At 49.6% G+C, this 21509-nt stretch overlaps 11 protein-coding genes across 11 annotated transcripts; 7 read left to right on the top strand and 4 right to left on the bottom strand.

Moving 5' to 3' along the window:
• Positions 1–68: 68 nt before the first annotated feature.
• On the top strand, positions 69–1438 carry N7484_001582 (uncharacterized protein; the record flags this gene model as incomplete). Its single annotated transcript, XM_057112002.1, has 2 exons — positions 69–238; positions 340–1438. The coding sequence occupies 2 exons, from the start codon at positions 69–71 to the stop codon at positions 1436–1438; spliced, it is 1269 nt and encodes a 422-aa protein (XP_056976739.1).
• A 991-nt stretch (positions 1439–2429) lies between these two features.
• Positions 2430–4367, top strand: N7484_001583 (GMC family oxidoreductase; the record flags this gene model as incomplete). Its single annotated transcript, XM_057112003.1, has 1 exon — positions 2430–4367. One exon carries the CDS (start codon positions 2430–2432, stop codon positions 4365–4367), a length of 1938 nt encoding a protein of 645 aa, XP_056976740.1.
• Positions 4368–4788: 421 nt separating this feature from the next.
• Positions 4789–6099, top strand: N7484_001584 (uncharacterized protein; the record flags this gene model as incomplete). The annotated part of the gene is made up of 1 exon (XM_057112004.1): positions 4789–6099. The coding sequence occupies one exon, from the start codon at positions 4789–4791 to the stop codon at positions 6097–6099; it is 1311 nt and encodes a 436-aa protein (XP_056976741.1).
• Positions 6100–7361: 1262 nt separating this feature from the next.
• Positions 7362–9893, top strand: N7484_001585 (E3 ubiquitin-protein ligase BRE1; the record flags this gene model as incomplete). The annotated part of the gene is made up of 6 exons (XM_057112005.1): positions 7362–7544; positions 7647–7790; positions 7865–7916; positions 7987–8531; positions 8591–9661; positions 9720–9893. The coding sequence occupies 6 exons, from the start codon at positions 7362–7364 to the stop codon at positions 9891–9893; spliced, it is 2169 nt and encodes a 722-aa protein (XP_056976742.1).
• A 474-nt stretch (positions 9894–10367) lies between these two features.
• N7484_001586 (urease accessory protein UreF) lies at positions 10368–11383 on the bottom strand (the record flags this gene model as incomplete). The annotated part of the gene is made up of 2 exons (XM_057112006.1): positions 10368–11164; positions 11230–11383. 2 exons carry the CDS (start codon positions 11381–11383, stop codon positions 10368–10370), a joined length of 951 nt encoding a protein of 316 aa, XP_056976743.1.
• A 257-nt stretch (positions 11384–11640) lies between these two features.
• N7484_001587 (protein kinase COQ8) lies at positions 11641–13851 on the top strand (the record flags this gene model as incomplete). Its single annotated transcript, XM_057112007.1, has 1 exon — positions 11641–13851. The coding sequence occupies one exon, from the start codon at positions 11641–11643 to the stop codon at positions 13849–13851; it is 2211 nt and encodes a 736-aa protein (XP_056976744.1).
• A 569-nt stretch (positions 13852–14420) lies between these two features.
• Positions 14421–15896, bottom strand: N7484_001588 (alpha-mannosyltransferase; the record flags this gene model as incomplete). The annotated part of the gene is made up of 1 exon (XM_057112008.1): positions 14421–15896. One exon carries the CDS (start codon positions 15894–15896, stop codon positions 14421–14423), a length of 1476 nt encoding a protein of 491 aa, XP_056976745.1.
• Positions 15897–16916: 1020 nt separating this feature from the next.
• N7484_001589 (Proline racemase) lies at positions 16917–17360 on the top strand (the record flags this gene model as incomplete). The annotated part of the gene is made up of 1 exon (XM_057112009.1): positions 16917–17360. One exon carries the CDS (start codon positions 16917–16919, stop codon positions 17358–17360), a length of 444 nt encoding a protein of 147 aa, XP_056976746.1.
• Positions 17361–17558: 198 nt separating this feature from the next.
• On the bottom strand, positions 17559–18045 carry N7484_001590 (uncharacterized protein; the record flags this gene model as incomplete). The annotated part of the gene is made up of 2 exons (XM_057112010.1): positions 17559–17789; positions 17863–18045. 2 exons carry the CDS (start codon positions 18043–18045, stop codon positions 17559–17561), a joined length of 414 nt encoding a protein of 137 aa, XP_056976747.1.
• A 292-nt stretch (positions 18046–18337) lies between these two features.
• N7484_001591 (putative Snf1 kinase complex beta-subunit Gal83) lies at positions 18338–19807 on the top strand (the record flags this gene model as incomplete). The annotated part of the gene is made up of 3 exons (XM_057112011.1): positions 18338–19059; positions 19129–19702; positions 19757–19807. 3 exons carry the CDS (start codon positions 18338–18340, stop codon positions 19805–19807), a joined length of 1347 nt encoding a protein of 448 aa, XP_056976748.1.
• Positions 19808–20292: 485 nt separating this feature from the next.
• On the bottom strand, positions 20293–21484 carry kae1 (O-sialoglycoprotein endopeptidase; the record flags this gene model as incomplete). Its single annotated transcript, XM_057112012.1, has 2 exons — positions 20293–21035; positions 21133–21484. The coding sequence occupies 2 exons, from the start codon at positions 21482–21484 to the stop codon at positions 20293–20295; spliced, it is 1095 nt and encodes a 364-aa protein (XP_056976749.1).
• Between the last annotated feature and the right edge of the window lie 25 nt (positions 21485–21509).

Genomic DNA, 21509 nt, shown 5'->3' on the forward strand with positions numbered 1-21509 from the left:
CACCTTCCGGATATTAAAACCTTTACGAGCTATCTCCAAAACCTACTGCACAGACATAAGTCTTTAAAATGCACCTCACTCGTTTCCTGGTCACATTGGCGGTAGTGTTGTTCTCGGTGGTTGTTTTGGCTGCCGAGGACTACTACAAGGTGCTCGGGATTGATAAGTCCGCTTCGGAGAAAGACATTAAGCGTGCATACCGGAATCTGAGCAAGAAGTATCATCCTGATAAGAATCCGTGAGTTAAACCATCTTTTTTACTTTACTACCCAAACCGGCGCTTGAACATTTTGTTTTCCATACTTGGAGTAGTTATGCTGATCATACTCTGTTTTCTAGTAACGACGAGTCCGCTCGTGAGAAATTTGTCGAAATCGCAGACGCTTACGATGTTCTCTCCACTTCCTCCCTACGCAAGGTCTACGATCAATACGGACATGAAGGCGTTGAGCAACAGCGTCAAGGTGGTTCGGCAGGCGGACGTGGAAATGACCCATTTGACCTGTTTTCTCGCTTCTTCGGCGGTGGTGGTCATTTCGGACATGGATCTGGACACCGCCGCGGACCCGATATGGAAGTGAAGGCTGCGTTGCCGCTTCGTGATTTCTACAAGGGGCGCGAGATCAACTTCCTAGTTGAGAAGCAGCAGATCTGTGATGATTGTGAGGGAACAGGATCCAAGGATCGGGAGGTGACGACTTGCGATCAGTGCGGAGGACATGGTCGCGTGATCAAGAAGCATATGCTCGCGCCGGGCATGTTCCAGCAGGTGCAGATGCCTTGTGATAAGTGTGCGGGACAAGGAAAGAAGATCAAGAATCCCTGTCCTGTTTGTCAGGGCAACCGTGTTGTGCGGAAGGAGGTCGAGACGTCGGCTAGTATCGAGCCGGGGATGGGTCGGGGAACGCGGTTGGTCTTTGAGAATGAGGCGGACGAGAGCCCAGACTGGGTTGCTGGCGACCTAATTGTTATTCTGGATGAGAAGGAGCCGGAGCTCGGGGCTGATGATGAGGAGCGGACTGATGGTACCTTTTTTAGGAGAAAGGGCAAGGATCTTTTCTGGAAGGAGACGCTTTCGTTGAGGGAGGCTTGGATGGGTGGATGGTCGCGCAACTTGACGCATCTTGATGGACATGTGGTCCGTCTTGGTCGTAACCGTGGAGAGGTTGTGCAGCCTTTGTCTGTTGAGACAATTCATGGCGAGGGAATGCCTCATTATTCTGAGGGCCATCTCCACGATCACGTCCATGAGGAGGATCACCCTGGTAACCTCCTGGTTGAATATACCGTTGTTCTGCCTGATCAGATGGAGAGTGGTATGGAGAAGGATTTCCACGCTTTATGGGAGAAGTGGCGCAAGAAGATTGGCGTCGATTTGGCCACGGATAGCGGTCGACCGATGCCTCCGCCGGCGGAGGACCTTAAGGACGAGCTATGAATGGGATGAAGCCGGGTGTATATTCTATTGGATTGATTTTATTTCCAATGCCCTTGCACCGAGGAGCCAAGACTAGACTTGTTCTGTAGTAATGTCCGTGAACAGCAAATATTATAGACTTCATTACTACATGTACTATCGAAGCGATGTGACTTAGGCAGCAAAGTACATGTGTGATATCTATGCACTCTACTACAGCTTTGTAAACAGAACCACATGTGCCTGCAGGGAAAGGAATGACAGCATTGCAATGTCACACAACCGGGATTCCGACCCGGTCTCTAATCCACCTTCCGCAGGATCCGACGAACCTGATCCTCGTAAACAAGAAATCCAGATAAATCTCTTCTAGTGGAGTAGATTGCGTTCCAAGCTGAGATCAGGATCCCGATCCATTCCATGCAGGTGGGTCAGATCCACTTAGCCAATCTGATCGGAAACAAACTTAATTAGCATGCATGACAAGGAACTAATGCATGCCATATATGAGTACTTTTCGCAAAAGTCGTATCTACATATCAACCATGTAGATGCCAAGAACTTGACACCTCGGTTGGTTCGGTTGATATTGAAATGATGTGCGCTTGGACATTGCTTTTTCCCTCGTACCGCCCCACAGCTAAACCACTAGCCTGTCGACCTGCTTGAAACAGTTCAGATCGTCGTCTATGGAGTTGCTCCGGTGCTCTTGGTTGGTTGTCCAGTATTGAAAGTAAACTACGAGCGGAACTGTTTTGAACTACGTGCTCCATAGTGGCTTTCCAATTTTTACTGATCACCAATATCATCTCGCTTCCTGCTCTCACCTGACCCCTATACTGGGTATGCTATAATCGATTCCGTCTTTTCCCCGGACCACAATGGCGATCCCCTTCGTCATAGAAATGAATTTAAGTAAATCAGTCCCGTAGAGGTCACTGACTTTTCTTTAACCCCTCCATCACTTCCAACTCAAGTCATTCATTTTTTCCTTTTTGTTTTATACATCGATATGCTTCTCCCACGCCTCTTTGGCCTGGCTGCCCTTTCACTGGCAAGCCTGGGAGCTGCCGTCAAGCTCACTGGCTATGAATATGTCATTGTGGGATCTGGAGCTGGTGGCGGCCCATTGGCTGCTCGCCTTGCTCTCGCTGGCCACAAGACTCTATTGATCGAGGCTGGAGATGACCAGGGCAATAGCAACAACTATACCGTCCCAGCATACTCCGCCAAGGCTTCCGAGGATCCAGCTATCGCTTGGAATTACTTTGTGCGTCATTATACAAACGATACCCGCCAGGCACTCGACTACAAGACTACCTATGATACTCCCGATGGCGGCGAATACGTTGGTCTCGACCCGCCCGCGGGTTCAACAATGAAGGGAATCCTATACCCGCGTACTGGGACGCTCGGTGGATGCACAGCCCACAACGCCCTAGTCACCGTGTACCCATTCGAATCTGACTTCGACTACATCTCTACACTGACAGGCGATGGATCTTGGGCCCCGGATAACATGCGCAAGTACTTCAAGAAGATGGAGAACAACAACTACCTCCTCCCCCTCCTCCCAGGCCACGGATATGACGGTTGGCTGCACGATCAAACCGCACCACTTAGCATCGTCCTCGAAGATCCACTGCTCCTAGACATGCTACTCGGTGGCGCCTTCGCGCTAGGCAATATCACCGACACCATCTTCAACGTCGCTACTCTACTAGCCGCCGACGCCAACGCCGACTCTCGAACCCGTGACACAGAAAACGGATACTACCAGGTCCCAATCGCCACCCACAACGCAAAGCGCAATGGTCCACGCGAGTTCCTCGTCGCTGTCCGAGACGCCAAGAACACCGACGGCTCAAAGAAGTACCCCCTCGACATTCGCACAAACTGCCAAGCTACAAAAATCACCTTTGATAACTCTACCGGTACACCGCGAGCCAGCGGCGTCGAGTTCCTCGATGGCAAGTACCTCTTCCGCGCAAGCCCACGCTCCGGCACAGCTGCGAAGGGCACACCGGGTAATGTCACCGCATCGCGTGAAGTAATCGTTGCAGGTGGCGTGTACAACTCGCCTCAGCTCCTCAAGCTAAGCGGTATCGGACCCGCAGACGAACTCCAGCAGTTCGGTATTGATGTCGTCGTCGATCTACCTGGTGTCGGTACGAATTTGCAAGATCACTACGAGACCTCTGTGCAGGGACAGGTCCCGCACAATTTCACTGCGCTGGACGGGTGTACCTTCAGCGACGATGCCGAAGAAGACCCGTGTCTCGAGCGGTGGAATAATCCCATCCTCGGAAATAGGGGTATCTATTCCTCGAATGGATTTGCTAGTACGATGCTGTATAAGAGCTCTGCGGCCGTGGACAATGACTTCGATGCATTCGTCTTCGGTGGCCCGATTAATTTCCGTGGTTACTTCCCCGGGTATAGTTATAATATCACTGAGCACCATGATTGGTGGTCGTGGGCGATTCTCAAGGCTCACCCGCGGAACACTGCTGGCTCGGTGAAGCTTCGTTCGGCTGATCCACTTGATATGCCGGAGATTGTGTTTAATTACTTTGACTCTGGCAGTGGCGACTATGAGGCAGATTTGACTGCCATGACTGAGGCTATTGGAGTTGCGCGGGATGCGTTCAAACGTCAGCTTGTTGATGTTGATGAGATTCTGCCTGGAAAAGAAATTACCTCCACTGAGGAGATCCATGATTACATTATGGAGACTGCTTGGGGACATCATGCTTCGTGTACTTGCCCTATTGGTACGGATGAGGATCCTATGGCTGTTTTGGACTCCAAGTTCCGCGTTCGTGGTGTTAGTGGGCTGCGAGTTGTTGACGCCTCTGTGTATCCTCGTATCCCTGGAACTTTCACAGCTGTGTCGACGTACATGGTCTCGGAGAAGGCGGCGGAGGATATTCTAAACGAACTCAACTAATTTGGTGGATGGGCTTTTGATCCTCTTTTTTTATATTCATTTTGACGTTCCTGGACATAGAAATACTATACTGCCACTTGTGTATTGTATGTGATTTAAGATTTGGTACTTTTTGCAATATAACAACGTTTCTTATTCCGGTGCCTGGACCCTGCCGATTGATAAAGTTTAAAGTTTTTGGTAGAACCACTCGTCAACAGTTGCGTAATTTGGCCGAGTTCAGAGGTGCTGACCCTTTGAGGAATCATTTTGGTCAAGGTATATTTAATTGGGTTAGCATCGCTATAATTAACCCACTGTGACCATACTAGCCCCCAAACGTGATATCTCAAACCCCGCACGATAATGCATTCTCGCTACATTTCTCTTTTGCATCAACTGTTTTACTCTCTTCATGGGAATTTCCAGTTATCGCAACAAAATGGCGGAATCAACTCCAGTAACCCCTCTCGAAAAGGATTTTCCGTTTGAGATCATCTCCCATCTAATCCCAATTACCCCATTCCGCGAGTACCCCCACGCTATAATCGACGAACAGAAAGGCATCCGCCTCTCAGTAAAGCAATACATTCCGCTCAAGGCAGAGACCCCATCATCTAACACCCAAGACCCGATCACTATCATCGTATCAGGAGGCGTGGGATTCATCAAAGAGATCTACGAACCATTCTTCGCCGAACTACTCTCCCGAACAAACAAGTCCAACGTTACTATCCGCTCGATATGGATAGCAGACATGTTCAACATGGGCGAAAGTGCAATTGCAAACCTAGAAAACCTAGGCTGTGATCCAACCTGGATCGATCATTCCCGCGATCTGTGGAGTATGATCAACCATTTCCATACTCAAATGCCGAAGCCGATCATTGGTCTCGGCCATTCTGTCGGATGTAATCAGCTGCTTTGTCTGTCATCATGGCACCCGACTTTATTCCATTCTTTTGCTTTTGTCGAGCCGGGCATTGATCCGAATTATGGACGGGAGATGGGCATTCAATGGGTGTATCAGATGTTGCAGCGTAAGGAATCGTGGCCCACCCGGGAAGAGGCCGAAATCAGGGGTGTCAAGGCTCAGGGTGCTGGTGCGTGGGGTGAGAAGGTGCGATCTCGGCTGAAAGTATATGGCGTTGTTCAAACAGGCACAAACTCAGAAGCTGGCAGTTGGGCTTTGACCACACCCAAAAATCAGATTGCGTCTCTTGTATTCCGGCACAATCCAGGGAATGTGGGGTTGGAGCCCGGTGGACTTGATGAAGTCACGCTGGCACAGCGGGAGATTGTCCCTGATAGTAACCCTGCCGATCGTTACGAGGGCCCATTCTACAGGCCAGAAATGCGGTTGGGGTGGGATTTACTACCTGGAATGAGGCCTTGGGTTCTGTATGTGAATGGAGGTAAATCGCCGCTTTTTGGTAACCCTGTTGTTCGGGAGCAGAGGGCGAGAATCACAGGCACTGGTGTTGGAGGTAATGGTGGTATGAGACTGGGCGCTGTTAGACAAGTTGTTATTGAGGATGGGGAGCATACTATGCCTTTTGATCGCAACTTGAACAATTTGGCTGACCATGTCGGAAATTGGTTGGTGACGGAGTCTCAGCGTTGGACTGATGGCCCAAAGAGACGTCGCGTTGAATGGCAAGCAAAGAGCCTGAAAGAGAAGCAGTCTGTGAGCAAGGAGTTTGTTGACGCGGTATCCTCAATTATGGGGCAAAAGAGAGCCGAAAAACTGTAATTAGAGCACAGGACTTCTACTGATGCATATCGGCTAGATCTCGGAAATTTAATGCGAACGTCGGGACTTTATAATATCATTCATGTGCTTGTAGGTCATAATTGTATCGAGTACCTACGCACGTGAGTCCAAGATACTGTATAAGCATAGCGGCATTAAAAATAAGTGATTTTACTATCCAGGTGTTTGCCCGTCGTTTTGATCTAGTGTGTTGGAACGGGAAAGGTGAAATATCTTACCAGCATTGAGGAGGACCAAAATTACTAGTAGCCAGTGCATGTCAAATGTACTAATGTTAACAGTATTTTAGATTACCTTGCCATCATACAACCGTAGAACGGGCTTGATTGATTGGTTGTCGTCTAATTTCAATATAGAAGCTGCCGACAGAAGAAATTCGTTGCATAGAAAAATGCAGAAGTTTTGGAAGTACTTGTCATAATGTGTTTATACGGCGACTTTTCTTACCTATCCAGGCAGCTATATCTTGCATGTTGGCTTGAAAAAAATGAGGCCATATGCTCTGTAACACCTGCAAACTCAGGTACAAAAGCATCTTCTCGGATTTGCACTTACCGCGCTAGTTCAGACATGGGCTAATGAAGTGTCCACCTAATTTTAAGGTGTTCAATTATCAGCCTCTACAATCTGGCGAGTATCTACGGAGTGTATCTACATCCATACATACTCTAAATCCCAGTAACAGAGTATTGACTTGAGAAACTACCAGGAACTGCAAAAAAACTTTTTAAAAGATATTGACACCTACTGGGTAACATCACCCCTTCTGTTTGAGTGCTCTCAATTGTGGTGCCGATCACGGCATAGCATGCCTTGATAATTTGGTGTCAATGAGACTGTGGCGTGTATGTAAACTCTCGTACGGTAATGATAATGGGACACCCGTCCAGGCCACAGATGGCCCGGTCTAGGTGAAATATTTCAGACTCATAATACTAAAGTTACAGCTCAATATTCCACGGTGATTGGGTGGGTCCAGAGCGGTCAAGTGTCAATATTACATAAGCCATTTGATCCCTTCACCTAGCATGCTTTTCGACAATTTAATCCCATTACGCCCCTACCCCCTTCAGAAACACACCCCTATCAACCTATCTCTCCCTCCCTAATTGACTCCACCTGGCTCTCGTCACGCTGGGAATTGCATCAGCCAGATCTTGGGCTCGGTCACGGTGTCTAACTCTGGCCGAGTGAGGTTCGGTGGTGATTGAAACCCCCCTCATATGCCCGTTTAGCCACTGATGCCGGCCGCCGAACCCCCTATTGTGTCTACTGAATCCGGTCTTGTCAAGATGGACGACCGGAAGCGACCCGCTGCGGACAGCAATGACTCAGCCCCGCCATCAAAGAAGCAGGCCACCGCTGTTAATGGTGGGAGCAAGCCTCACCCCGATGCTGATATGCCCTGGAAAGACGACTTGGAGGTATGTAATACTTGCTGGTCTAGTTTGAATCGTATTGCGTTTCGCGTACTGCGTTTCACGCGCATACACCTGGGATGTGTCACTGACAGCTCCTACTCATAGCGATTTCAAAAAGATGCGATTTTGCGTCAGATGCAAGAATACAAACGGGAGAAGTCTTCTTTAGAGTCGCGAGTGAGCCAAATGTCAAAAGCAGCTGCAGACCATAATGATCGCCTCCGTATCATCGACTCCTGGTTTCGTCAGGTAAGCACAATCGTGACTGGTCTTTTCAGTCTTCGCCCCACCCCTGGAACATAGAAGGCCTAACGTGGTATTAGTTTCTCGATGAAATTAAAGTGCTCATCGGACCTTCAAATGATTCAGTCAAGGGTCAGTCTCACCCCCTACACTCCACACCCTCCTCCTGACCTTCGGAACCAATGGCTGACACTCCTGGCAGACCACGCATTCAAAAGTTCTCTGCAGTTCGAAGATAATGACGCTTTTGAGACTCACTTGAAGTCCCGCTCCGATGACATTCGCGAAATTATTAAACAGTTCCAATCGACGGTGGCCAAGGTCTCTCCAGATGTCGCAGATCTCCAAAGCCAATTGGCCAAGAAGCTCGCAGAGGAGAAAACTTTAATCGCCGATTATGAGAAGACCTTGGCTGACAAGCAGCAACTTGAAGAGAGCCTGGAAACGGCCTCACTCCGATACATGATGGCTGAAAAGAAACTGGACCGTGCGAGGAGTTTAACTGCGGCCAAGCTCGAAAAGGGATACATTATGGGTAGTCAACGACCTGGCTCCGATGGTGCGCAAGCAAAGCGCGAGGAGTCATCTCCTGCTAATGGTGGAACCCCTGCTGGAGACCGAAGTGTTGAGCTAGAGGAATCCAATAATCAACTTACAGTCGTGTCTGAAAAGCAGAAGGAACAGTTGCAGAAGTTGGAGACTGAGAATGCAAATTTGCTTACTCAGATCACTGAGGTCAAGACAAAGGTGATTTCTTGTCAATGAACAACTTTTTGTGTATGGATTACTAACCTATGATTGTGCAGTATTCCAAGTTGACCGACGACGATTATGCGCAAACCGATCTTTTTAAACAACTTCGCTCCCAATATGACGATGTGGTGAAACGCATAAATCACCTAGAAGCGACGAATATACAATTACGCGAGGAGGCCGAGAAGCTACGTTCGGAAAGGACCTCATACAAAACACAAGTTGAGGACGAGGCGCGCAGCACAATGGCCGAGAAGGACAATCAATTAGTACGGGCAGAAACTGACCTTGCCCGGATACGTAACGTTCGTGATGAGATTTTGGCCGACTTGCAGATGCGAAAGGCTAGCCAAGATCAAGAAAAAACGACCAGTTCCAAGTTACAGGAGCTTGCAGATGCTCGGGAGGCTCGGATTACTGCTTTGGAATCAGAGACAGAGAGACTGCGGTTACAGGTCGAGGGGTCAAAGGCATCCGAGAGCGTGGAGGACATGTCATTCGAAGTTCTCCGAGCCAAATACACTAGCCTGGAGCGCCAGTATTCCATGCTTAACACCGAGCTGAGCTCGATGCAGATGGCATACAAGAAGTTCTCTACCCTGGCTTCTCAGAAAGTTATCGATTTTGGTGCTCTGGAAGAGAAGGTTTCACGATTGACAGCAGAGAAGTCCAAGGCAGATCAGAAGTACTTTGCAGCGATGAAGAGCAAGGAAGCTCGTGAAATCGAAGTCCGCACACTTCGAGTACAGAACTCGAAGACCTCGGATATTGTGGCGCAGCTGAAGGATTCGGAAGCTACTACTCGATCTTTGCTTTCCAACATGGAAAAGCAAGCCAGCGAGACCAAGGAAGCCCTGAATTCTACCCAAGAGAAGCACCGATCTACTCAGCAACAATTGACGGAGAGCGTTATTGTGATCGAGGGATTGAAACGCCAGATTTCAGAACTTAAAGCCCTTTCAACCTCGAAGGATTCGACTTTGGGAACCACTTCTTCTGCTTTGCGAAAAGCAGAAACGGAAATAGTCAGCCTGAAGCAGAGTCTTGCAGATACCAAGAAGAGCCTCGAGGGCTGGAAGGGTAAGACTCTGGGCAATAATGAATCCGAATATGAAATGTTGCGGGTAAGTTCATTGAATAGCAATGCCTTTTGGTCCCACTCACTAACCTTAATTCACTTAGGCACTTGCCCTGTGCACGGTCTGCCGCCGCAACTTCAAGAACACCGCGATCAAGACCTGTGGTCATGTCTTCTGCAACGAGTGTGTAGAAGAGCGAGTGTCCTCTCGTTCTCGAAAGTGTCCCAACTGCAACAAATCCTTCGGAAGCAACGACTATATGCACGTTACTATGTGATGTGACCCTCGGCTTGATATCAAAGCTTTCTTCATGTACAATAGCCCTTTCTTTTTCTTTTCTTGTTGCCCCTTTCCACCTATTCATTTTTATTGGTCACTCTCGGACAGGTCCATGGTGCGGTGTTGGGTGGCTGGTTTATTCGGTCAGGTTAGGGGGCGTTTGACGAACTTATGTGACGTCCTTAGGGGCAGTTTTGTTTCTCCCTTTCATGCGAAGGCCTTCGAATGTCTCAGTGTATTTGTCTTGTTTTACTTTCTTCTGAATGCGGGGCGCTGAGCGAACGATCGTGCGCCCTTGGATACCCTGGTTTCGAGGCGCAATTGTGATTTTCCCTCGGCTTTGTCCTCTAGACTATCTCATGTCATGTAAGACTATGTTCCGAGCAGATGAAATGTGAAAATACGTTCAGGAGACAGAATAAGAAAGGTACAAGTGTACAGTCTATAATATTATATATATTCGGGATGCCCTTTATGAGTTGAAGATCCGACTATATAGAAGCTCGTGTCTACCGACCCACAAATCCAGTGCCGGTACCACTTGCCCAGCCTCTTCGACTTGCGTATTCCACTCCCGCTTGATGCGAGCCATCATTGTATCCTGCAAGCTCTGGCTCGCCAGAATATTCTGCGCCTGATAGGGTCCCATCACGGATGCCCGCACAGCGGCACTCAAAACCGCCTTGGCATGGTTCAAGATATAGATATAAGCGGTTTGCTGCAGATCCAGTCCCATAGCACGGCAAACGACACCCCAGAGCGGAGCGAAATGACCCTTAGGTCCCATATCGTATTCATCGACCTCTCCGAGTGCGGATTTCAACGCATCGGAGAATTCATCAATCGACGTCACCGCGACCTGCGCGCCGGTATCGGTGCTCCGAGTGGGAGCGGCGAAGCTGCCCCGGAAGGCGCGCTCCCACACGCCGATCAAAGCGCGTCCCTGTGCTACACTGGCGCGCTGCGCTACAATGCAGGGGGTTGAGGCATCAAGGTCATTATCGAGGGTCTCTATGGTTTCCGGGTGGCGATACCCGGCGAGGACATATGGGAGGGATGTGCTGGCGATGGAGGCGATGGAGAGTTTGAGGAAGCGGTGGAATGAGGCTGATGGGTTTGTGCGGAGAGGCTTGTTATGTGCGAGGTAGGACTCCAGCCCGCTGGAGTATGCGAATGAGCCCAATGGGAGGGCGGAGTCGGAGAGGAGGAGAAGTGCGTGGAGGGATGATGTTTGGACGGATTCCGATTGGAATTTATTATTATATAGGTCTTTTGTATGATTGTTAGATTTATAATTCTTTATGAATTTTATCTTGACTGACGAGCAAGCTCACCTGATGGAATTGTCCATTGTGTCTTAGTGTCTGCGTGGGAGGATGGTGGGGAAGGGTAGGTAGTCGCATCGAGCTGTGAGCGCAAGTCGTGCAGACGAGCCTCGAGTTGGGAGATTTCCAACTCCAGGCCCTGAAGGTTTGTCTCGGCAAGCATGGTGAGTATTATGTGGGGTAGAAGTATGGAAGAAAAGAAGAAAGAGGTCGCATGAGCGCGATTCGGGGATATAAGGGCAAATTAAAGTGGGGATCGGAGAAGACCGCACTCCCGGCAGATTCTCTATCAATTGCAATGACTGTACCCGTTATTCATTTTTATTACATTTCTCATTACTCGGCCATCCCGCTCCGCCCCGATCTACCCGATGCTTTACTAACCCACCACACCACACCATTGGAATAATTGAAGACATCATGTCTGGCCGGCGCTTGCTGGATGTCATTCAATTACTCAATGTCTCGAAAACTGTAGCCGGAAAACATCTGGCCATTCGCCAACATCAGCTCGATGTCTACACGCGGACTTCCTCCCTCACGAAGGGCATCAAGGAACAGACAGAAGGGCTGATCCTGACCGCACAAGCCGCTGCCGCCCTCGCGCGACGGTTCAATGATCCCTCGCCACCTCCCCCAACCTCCCCGTCGCCGACCACCGTCTCCGCCGACCCATCGGCCGACGCTGCTCCTACCTCCCCGAAAGCTGCGGAAAAAACAGCCGCATCCCCCACATCGGACAACGCCCGCGTTCAGGAACATCACGTGGAGTCGCAGATTCCCTCTGCGACAGCGCAATATACCGGCACTGAGAAGCCTGCCGACTTAAATACCAGCCAGCAGCAGGATGTCTTCTACAAACCCTCGCGGCAGACTGCGCCAGACACATCTGCACAGCCGCACGTGACAATACCACAGGCTGCTGCGGATGTTCAAGCTGGTGGAAGCGATGGGTTGAATGCCGACGTGTTTCACGCGGCTACTGGGCCGGAAACCAAAGCTTCCCCGGAGACACAGGAGGAGATTCCAGAGGAGATGATGCAGGATATTTTCCAAAGCCCACGGGTGTCTCGTTTGCTTGCAGGAAAACCCAGAATGAAGAGAGACTGGCTTGCAGAGAAGTATGCTCGGTCTACTCCGCCAGGCGCGCCATTGGCCGCAGAATCCCAGGTCCCAGCGAAGACTGAGCAAGAGGAAGCTCAGAAGCTAGCTGCCAGCATCGCCGAGGATGTTGTCGCGCCAGTAGCGGAGGTAGTGGCCGAGGACAAGACCGTGCCCTACCAGATGATGGAATCACGCGTTCCGTCTTCCCGAATTGGTAGACTGTGGCAGTATGGAGGATTGGCAACTTCAATGGCCTTTGGTGCCGTTAGTGAAACGGTTCGCCGAGCGACTGGCAGCCAAGAGAGTGGCTCTATCATGTTCAGCGCTGCGAATATGGAACGGATGGTGGCAAAGCTGTCAAAAATGCGAGGCGCCGCTCTCAAGCTAGGTCAAATGCTAAGCATTCAAGATTCAAACATGCTGCCACCGCAAATCCAGCTAGTCCTGCAGCGGGTGCAAGATCGCGCCGATTACATGCCTGCTTCGCAGCGTGATAAAGTGCTTGCTGATAATCTCGGTCCTGACTGGCGGGATCTTTTTTCCTCCTTCGACGAGGTTCCTATGGCCGCAGCTTCTATCGGCCAGGTCCATTCCGCTGTCCTTAAGCGAACAGGCAAGCCTGTCGCAGTGAAGGTTCAATACCCCGGCGTGGCAGACTCAATCGATTCCGATCTGAACAACCTGTCCATCCTTCTGACTGCTTCCCGGCTCCTTCCTCGAGGCCTCTACCTCGACAAGACCATCGCCAACGCCCGTGTCGAACTCGGCTGGGAATGCGACTACATCCGCGAAGCTGAGTGTAGCGTCCGCTTCCGCGAACTCCTCCGTGGAGACCCCGTCTTCGTGGTACCAGAAGTCATGCCCGAAGCCTCGGGCAAACAGGTACTGACCATGGAAATGCTCGAAGGAGTCGCTGTAACCAAAATCCAAGACTTTACTCAAGACCAACGCGACTGGATCGGTACCCAGATCATGCGTCTGTGTCTGCGCGAGATCACCGAATTCCATTATATGCAAACAGATCCCAACTGGACTAACTTCCTCTACAACGCTCGCACAAACCGTCTCGAGCTCCTTGATTTTGGTGCCTCGCGCGCGTATCCCAAGGAATTCATCACCACTTACGTACGCACCCTCGTCGCGGCTGCTAGCAATGACCGTAAAGCGTGCCACGATCTCTCTGTTGAACTCGGCTACCTCACTGGCCTCGAGTCCCAGGCTATGGTTGACGCTCACGTCTCGTCGATTGTTACCATTGCTGAGCCGTTCATGCTCTCCTCGCCTGATCTCTATGATTTCCAGAATCAGACTATCACTGATCGCATTCGGGCGCTTATTCCTGTGATGATTCGTGAACGTCTCGCTCCTCCTCCCGAGGAGACGTACAGCTTGCACCGTAAGCTGAGTGGTGCTTTCTTGCTTTGCGCCCGGCTGGGTAGCCGTGTTCCTTGCAAAGAATTGTTTGCTGAGGCTATCCGTAATGCGGAGCTGAAGGGTTTACCGGTGGGTGAGCAGAAGTCGACCTGATCCTTGCCAAGTCCATTCGCATTATAGAAGGGTTCTTTGAGTTACGGACCTGTATTTTATGTAACATAGAAAGAATTTTGTACAATATTAGCGTCCAATGTGGTGGCATGGCTTTCAATGATTGGAACACCTCTCTTCTACAACGGAATTTTTGACTGTAATTGAGTACACTTTGCCTACCGATACAACAATTTCTTCGTTGCATACACTCAATTAACGAATATAGTATTGTACAAAGATTGGGGGAAGCTGCTGAACGCATAGATTTGTCAAGCCCATGAATGAATCCTTTCCAGGACATAGCTCACATCCAGACCAGCTGGAAGATTGGTCAAGATAGGTATAAATGCGAAGCGGGGGATATCGCTGTGATTATCCGAAGATCATCCACCCATGGGCATAGCGGACTGGCTGCAAAGGATGCACACAGAGCCACAGGCGATATCATGAATTCCCCAGCCGGTGTCAACCATAGCCCTGGTTAACCCTTTCCGCCAATGGAGCCTCAATGAATAAGTCGCCAGTACCCAGCGAAAGCCGAGAAGTAGTCAGAGATCAAATTCTCATCTTCATGTTGGAAGTCCATTAGACTCATAAACATTGTGCCAGTAATCTTTAACACCAGCGCAGATGCCTCTGTAATTATCCCATGAGACAAACTTGTGTTCAAGCTCGCAAGCCGTCCAGAGAATCTCCCGCCAGAAAGCTTTCTCGATATCGACTTTGGCACTGAATCGACCGACAACATCTTCAGGTATCGTCCAGGCACGGGTGTAAGTACCGTCGTCAAGGAATGCAGGGTTGACCTCATGCTTTTCAAAGACTGTGGCTGGGTTGAATTTGGGGAAGTTGGCGTGAATGAAAAAGACATCTGGGGCGGGTGCGTCATCTCCGCGAACGCGCCAAGTCCCTCTGCTTGTAAGCGCATAATCCTGCATGGGATTGAACTGAGCCATCGCAGAGCCTGCCATACCTCCTTCCTTCCTATGGCCGAGCGCACAGAGAGACTCGCTAACCTGATAAAACGGCTCGTTCATTGCAGTCGCAGCTGCAACAAATGTTTCCTTGTCACCCTCGCCGGCCGCTCCTTGCGACAGGAGCGGATAGTAGTGTGAGGGACCCCAATAGTTATAGTATGTGCAAAGCAAAAGTGTACGCATGTGGGTTTTCTTGGAAATGAGAACTTCGCCAGACTCTGTAGATTGGCGCAGGTTCATGTCGGGAACGGGTGTACCGGTAATCTCATAGAACAGAGGCGAAGCCGAGGATGCCCAGAAGTCGGGCCAGGTGACCATGTTCTTAGTGCGGAAGGGCTCACCCTTGAACAAAGCTTCAGGCTGCTCAAGAGGGAATGCATCTGCATCCAGGAACAGGATCTCCTCGAACGAGGAGAAAAGCATCGCAAAAGGCTTGAACTGATATTTTTCGATCTTTGCGGGTGCTGCTACCAGAATTCGGGATAGCACAATGCATCGCGCATTCAGCGATGGCAAGACTGTATCACAAATGTAGTCTTCGTACTCATTTTCGTCTGCTAAGAAGACCTCCATTGGTAATGTCGATCCTGTTCGGCGAAGCATGCGTAGTGAGATGACCAAGACCGGCAGGTAAGAACCGCCAGCGGTTGATACCAGACCCCTAGTCCCTGGGATATACTGTAGCTGGGGTGGTGAGCTTGCGATCGCTGCCACAAATCCAGTATGCGCCTCCTTCATTGTTGTGACATCCTCTGAAGCAACCTTCACGTAGTCCGGGCGCGGCGCTGCATCCTTCACTTTGAAGCCCTCGGTCGGGGCCTTCTCATCTTCAACAACGGCATTGACATCTGGCCCGTATTTCTCCAAGTATCCATGAAAGGTCCTCCAAAATCTTTGGTGCCCTGCTGTCAAGTCTGGAGGGGCCTGTGTGGAGCTGCCGAGGCTGTAATCGGAGGCGGAGCGGCTAGCGCTAAGGGTCCATTGCGAGTGATTCCAGATGAGAAATGAGGCAATGATCAGGGCGCCGAGCAGCATGCGTGCACGGAAAAAGCCTCGAGGGACGCCCATGGTGAGCGTGCTGCTGCGACCTCACAACAACTGATGGTCCTCCGCTGGGTCCCCCGCTGGAGCCAAAGATAGGCCGGTGGGTCTAACGCTAGTTGTTTGACAGGTGAGATCGATCTGATCTTCTACCTCGGGCTGAACCAACAAGATGAAGAGTGAATTGGACACCTCGACATGGAATGGAGGATGTTAAAAGAAATGTGTTCGAAGGGAGCATTCTTGGGAGATTGGTAAGGTTTGCAGGGTCTAACAAATGAAACACCGGTGCCATTGGTGCACGGACCATGTAAGCAGGTATTCTTAAATGTACACCGTGATTGTCTAAGCAGGGCCACGGCACGTGGATCTAGTACCTGGACCCTAGTCACTCAACCTAGCTTTCCTGGACTACAGGGATAGCAGCTCGGTTCTTCAGGTACTCGGTCTTGGTCCTATATAGCTAACCAATTCCACTGGTCTGGGAAGAATGTGACTTTGAATGAGGAATTTCATATCGATGGTCATATACATCTTCGCGCCTTCAAAAAGGGTCCTGACCCCAAAAGAAAGACGATAGTGAACATAGCTCTGTAGTTCATGGGTTCTTTCTACAATTTGGAGTTATTTTATTCTAGTCTTCTGGTGCGCCTTGAGAGAGCTTTACACATAGTCTTTGTTTTCTGTCTTTCATTTATATCTCCAAGTTTGGCTTTATATCCGATATACTGTAATGTGTTGCGATTTGGTCCTCAAGTTCTTTCTCCTATACATTTCCTACCTATAATCCCGAATTTAAAGGGGTTGAAAGAATACCGCCAGGCCTGCTCTTGTAAATAATTCTATATCTACCTACGTAGAAAGAACAAAACCCTGTAGTGGTGCTAATTTTCGAATTAGTAACTCAGTATATAAATCTGGACCAGACGTATGGATACGTTGGTCTTTATCTTTTCGGTCCCCAACCTTGAAAGTACCCCATCCATTCTACTTTTACACCGTGTACAGGACTCATGCCCAGCTCTCGGAATCGATACTATTACGACCATGGACATCGAAGTGGACCTCAAGCCCATTGTCCATGATTCGACACGCAGTCTGATTATGGTGAAGAATGACGCATACATTCTCTTCTCTGTGTCGGATGCTATATGTGCCATCAACGTGATAGCTAAGCTTTCGCATGCTGGTGGGCCGGTACCACAGGTGCCGTTTCATAGATGTGTTTTTGAGACTGGAGCTGGGAAAGTCACGGCTGAGTCTAGTTTCACCAGGACTCTTGGTCAGCGATATAGGTATGATTCTGTGGCTATTTATAGCGTGCCTTCCTTTATATTGGAGCCTGGCTTTAAGGATGTGAAAGTTGATATTGCTCATGGGGGTGTTTTCTGTGCATTTGTGAATACCGAGTTTGTGGAGCTGAGACTTCGGGGTGATCAAGCAGAAGAAGAAGAAGAAGAAGAAGAAGAAGAAGAAGAAGACACGCTTTGACTTAATGGGATTGCATGACGTAGTGACCACAGACCAGGATACTAAGCAAGTTGACTGGAAATCTGCTAATAATGCTTTGGAGGAGACATTCCTGGAGAGCATGGATGCCAGGTTCCCGAATTGAATTATGAATTATGTGTGATACAGTTTGTTGAATCATTCGGACGATGAATTATGTCCAAATTAGATACCGTAATGTCACGCCGAGCTATTCTCTTCCTCTTCTGGGATCGTTGAAGACAATAGTTGATGATCCCATTTTGACTGCCAATCTATGGGCTCTGTCTTCAGAGCTGGTTCATCCTTTGGTGATGGAGACGGGCTCGACTGTAGCCGAAGGAGCTCGGACAAAGCATCTCCAGTAAAGTGTAGGAACAGGCCCACAGTGACTCCTGTAATCACCGCTCCTGTCACAAAATATAGAAATGCCTAATCTACGTGAGACTCAAAGGAACCGAAGGAGATAGTGAAAAGGAAACGTGTGAGGGTGCGTATTACATACCTCAAATTTGATCAAGATTTGGAGTGGGAATAAAGCTACTTTGAGGAGGCCATGCAAAAGGTAGAGCAAGGGGCTCACCAGCAAGTAAAGAAGCGCGAATAACCAAGACAAGAGGTTGAGTAGGAAACCGTAAATTGCACCAAGAATAAGCAGAAGGCCACCCACGACCGGGTTATCCATCATGTAGATCAAGATATGGTTAGGTTGAGTAAGGTTAAAAGGGGAAATCCGGGGAAGCCGAGTTATTGCCGCAAGCCCTAAGCCCTAGCCCGATTCGATATCCGGCGTCATCAGCTTGACCGACATTGAAAGACGGAGCTGTCTAGATCCCTCGGCATTTATCAACACTCCAAGGGTAACGCCTGGATGCTGTCGGCCTGATCAAGTTCTTCATCACACTTCTCTCCCCCGCCACTCCACTTCCCTTCCACCCGATTCTCTTACCCGTCTCCGTCTTGCCCCTACCCCGCCTTCGATGGGCAACAATCCTTCTAAAGGCCCCGTCGGCGATGCGCCATCGGGCCATATCCCCCATGCCGCCGCTGAGCGAAAGGTTGTTCGTCGCACATCACAAAACACAATCCCAACCACCAAGGCTACCGCGGCCGACCCATCAGCGTCTCGAGAGAATGCCGCCGGTCACTCCGCAGCATACCAAGGCTCCGTTCAACATCGGCTCCAATCCCGAAACCCGCCGCCCGGAACTCCAAAGCCTATAACCAGACCCGAAAAGCCCGTTGAAAGGAGGATTGAGCCACCGCAGAGCAGAGATGTCGCCTCGCCAGACCACTCTAATCCGGTACAGGTGCCAATATCGCGCCATGCCGCGGGGCGAGACCCTGTTGCACCTTCAGCCCCGCCGCTCAACTCCTACTATAGTGCCTCGACCCACCTGCAAAGACCCCCGCGTATGCCATTGCCTATTGCCGATGCTACCACTACACCTGGATCACCGGTCATCGGACCTGAGGATTCTCATATTCAGTCGATGCCTGCAGACAGACTGTTAGACGAACATATGGAGGCATCCCATTATAGCAATGCTACCTTGGATGGTGATGAGATGGTGGACGAGCTGCGGCCATTTGGTGTCGGCAAGGCGGTGCCCACGGTAATTGAGTGGAACGGACCTGGTGAGAAGGTCTATGTTACTGGTACCTTTGTCAACTGGGAGAAGAAATTCAAGTTACACAGAAGGTAGGGCGATTCGTCCGTCTATATACACTCAGAATTTAATGATCGAGGACATGGGCTAATATCAAACAGCGAGACCAATGCTAAAGTCATGACCGCAACATTGAACCTCCGGCCCGGCACGCATCATCTGAAGTTCCTTATCGACGGTGAAATGCGAGCTTCAGATGATCTTCCGACGGCTGTCGACTTCACTAACCACTTGGTGAACTATATCGAGATTAGTGCGGATGATGCTAACGACAACTCATCTATTTCGTCCGGAGTCCGGCCATCACAAACACCACAGGATAATGCCAAGGACCGACCATCAGAAGATGCGGAAGACGATCCTCCGAAGAACGGGGAAGCTGAGGAGGTTCCTGCGGGAGACTTCGGCAGTGCAATTCCCCAATTTCTTGCTGATCTGGACAAGGAAGAAGACAGCCCTGCATATCTGCAAGCTGCTAACGTCATTGGTGACACCCCAACTCCGCCCAGTCTTCCATTGTTCTTGGGTAAATCGATTCTCAACACCCTCACTCCTACAAAGGATGATAGCAGTGTTCTTAATTACCCCAACCACACTGTTTTGAATCATCTGGCCACTAGTAGTATCAAGAATGGTGTTCTTGCCACTAGTGTCACAACTAGATACAAGCGCAAGGTAAGATGTTCTTTGGAAGGCACCCTTGGAATTCTTTTTCTGATGTCGATGCAGTATGTGACAAGTATTTTGTACAAACCTACCGGCGACATTACTGGGGAGTGATTCATGTCCCAGCAAATACTTGCAATTTTGCCTCGGAGTACGGTCCGAAATCTCTAAGAAAGCGCCACATATTTCACCATACATTCATTCATTGCCCAGCCACGAGGGCTATTGCCCTTTTGGTTGCAATGAACATCTTGTGCCAGGGATGCATACAACATTGATCAAATATTCTAAAAACTGTTTGAAAGCCAACGCAAAGGACAGACATTACTCATATTGCATGATTTTCTATTCGAAGGCGTTGCTTCACGATAGGTATGTGCTGGAGTTGATATTGTAGTCATGCAGACCCGATTATTTCTTGACCGCGCAGGCGCGCCGTTAGTTGTCTGGTTATACACCTTTATTTCACTGTTATTTAGTTTTGAATACACCATTTGATTCAAGATGAATCCTTGACATGTGCGCAAATTCGAAGTAGGGACTCTAGACCTATTTAATTCGTAAAACATATTCCTTTCATTATTTTGAAGATGGGTATTTCAGTCTCGCCAATCCACGAACACTTCATCTGTCCGGAACCGCTGTGTGCAGGTAGATTCCTTCAGCGGTGTCCGGAAACCTGTCTTAAATGCCTCCAAACCCGCTTGGGCAATCATGACACCATTATCAATGCAATAACGTTCGTCCGTAGCAAAAACAGATCCACCTCGATCTCGCGCCATGATACCCATCATTTCTTGCAGCCGCTCATTGGATCCTACTCCACCAACAATGAGGACCTGCTTGGACCCCACATGCGCCATTGCGCGCTCGGTAATCTCAACTAGCATCGCATAAACCGTCTCCTGAAGCGAGAAGCACAGGTCGGCACGAGTTGGCTTCGCATCAGGGTCTTGTTCTTGGTCACCTTGCTCTTTTTCAATTCTCTCATCGTCGAGTCTTGCCTGCTCCTCGCCGCTTAAACCAAGAGACACGGCCAGAGCGTCGACTGCAGCCAGAATACCCGAAAACGAACAGTCCATACCCTTCACAATGTATGGGAGCTCCACAAATCGTTTCCCTTTCTTGGCTAGCTGCTCAATGTTGTATCCTGGAAATGGATCATTTGGGATGAATAGTGTGCGCGCGAAACGGTCTAGGCAGTTCCCGACGGCAATATCAAGGGTCTCGCCGAAGATGCGGTACCGCTTCGCACTGTATGCAATCACCTGTGTGTTGCCACCAGAAACATAAAGGACAACGGGGTTTTCGGCACCGGTAATGAGGCGGCCCATTTCGATATCTGGATATGCGGGATTGTATGTCAGCTACCATAATGCTATAAAGAAGGCTTGCGATGAGACTAGAGATCAGAGTTTATCTATCAATTTCACACTTACGTCCAACACAATGGTTTACTCCCACCAATGGCTTGTTCCAAAGCAGACTCATCATTCGTGCTGCCATCACCGCGCTCTGTAGTGGGGCACCCATGCCAGGACCTTTGGTGAAGCAGATGCAGTCCACATCTTCAACTTTAAGACGTGCCTCTTTCATCGCATCTTTCACCATTTTCACAACCCAGGTCCGGTGATGGCGCGCAACATCCTTGGGCAAGAAACCCTCACCAGGAGGGGAATTATAGGTGTGTCGAACATTTGAGAGGATCTGCGGTGGATTGCCATCCTCGGGATGCGACATGATGCCGATGGCAATCTTGTTGGCTGAGCCCTCCATACCGATAGCAATCATGATGCTGGATTTAGAGCCGATTGAC

The sequence above is a fragment of the Penicillium longicatenatum genome (genome assembly GCF_028827895.1).
Source record: "Penicillium longicatenatum strain IBT 33135 chromosome Unknown contig_1_segment0_segment0, whole genome shotgun sequence".
NCBI lineage: Eukaryota > Fungi > Ascomycota > Eurotiomycetes > Eurotiales > Aspergillaceae > Penicillium > Penicillium longicatenatum.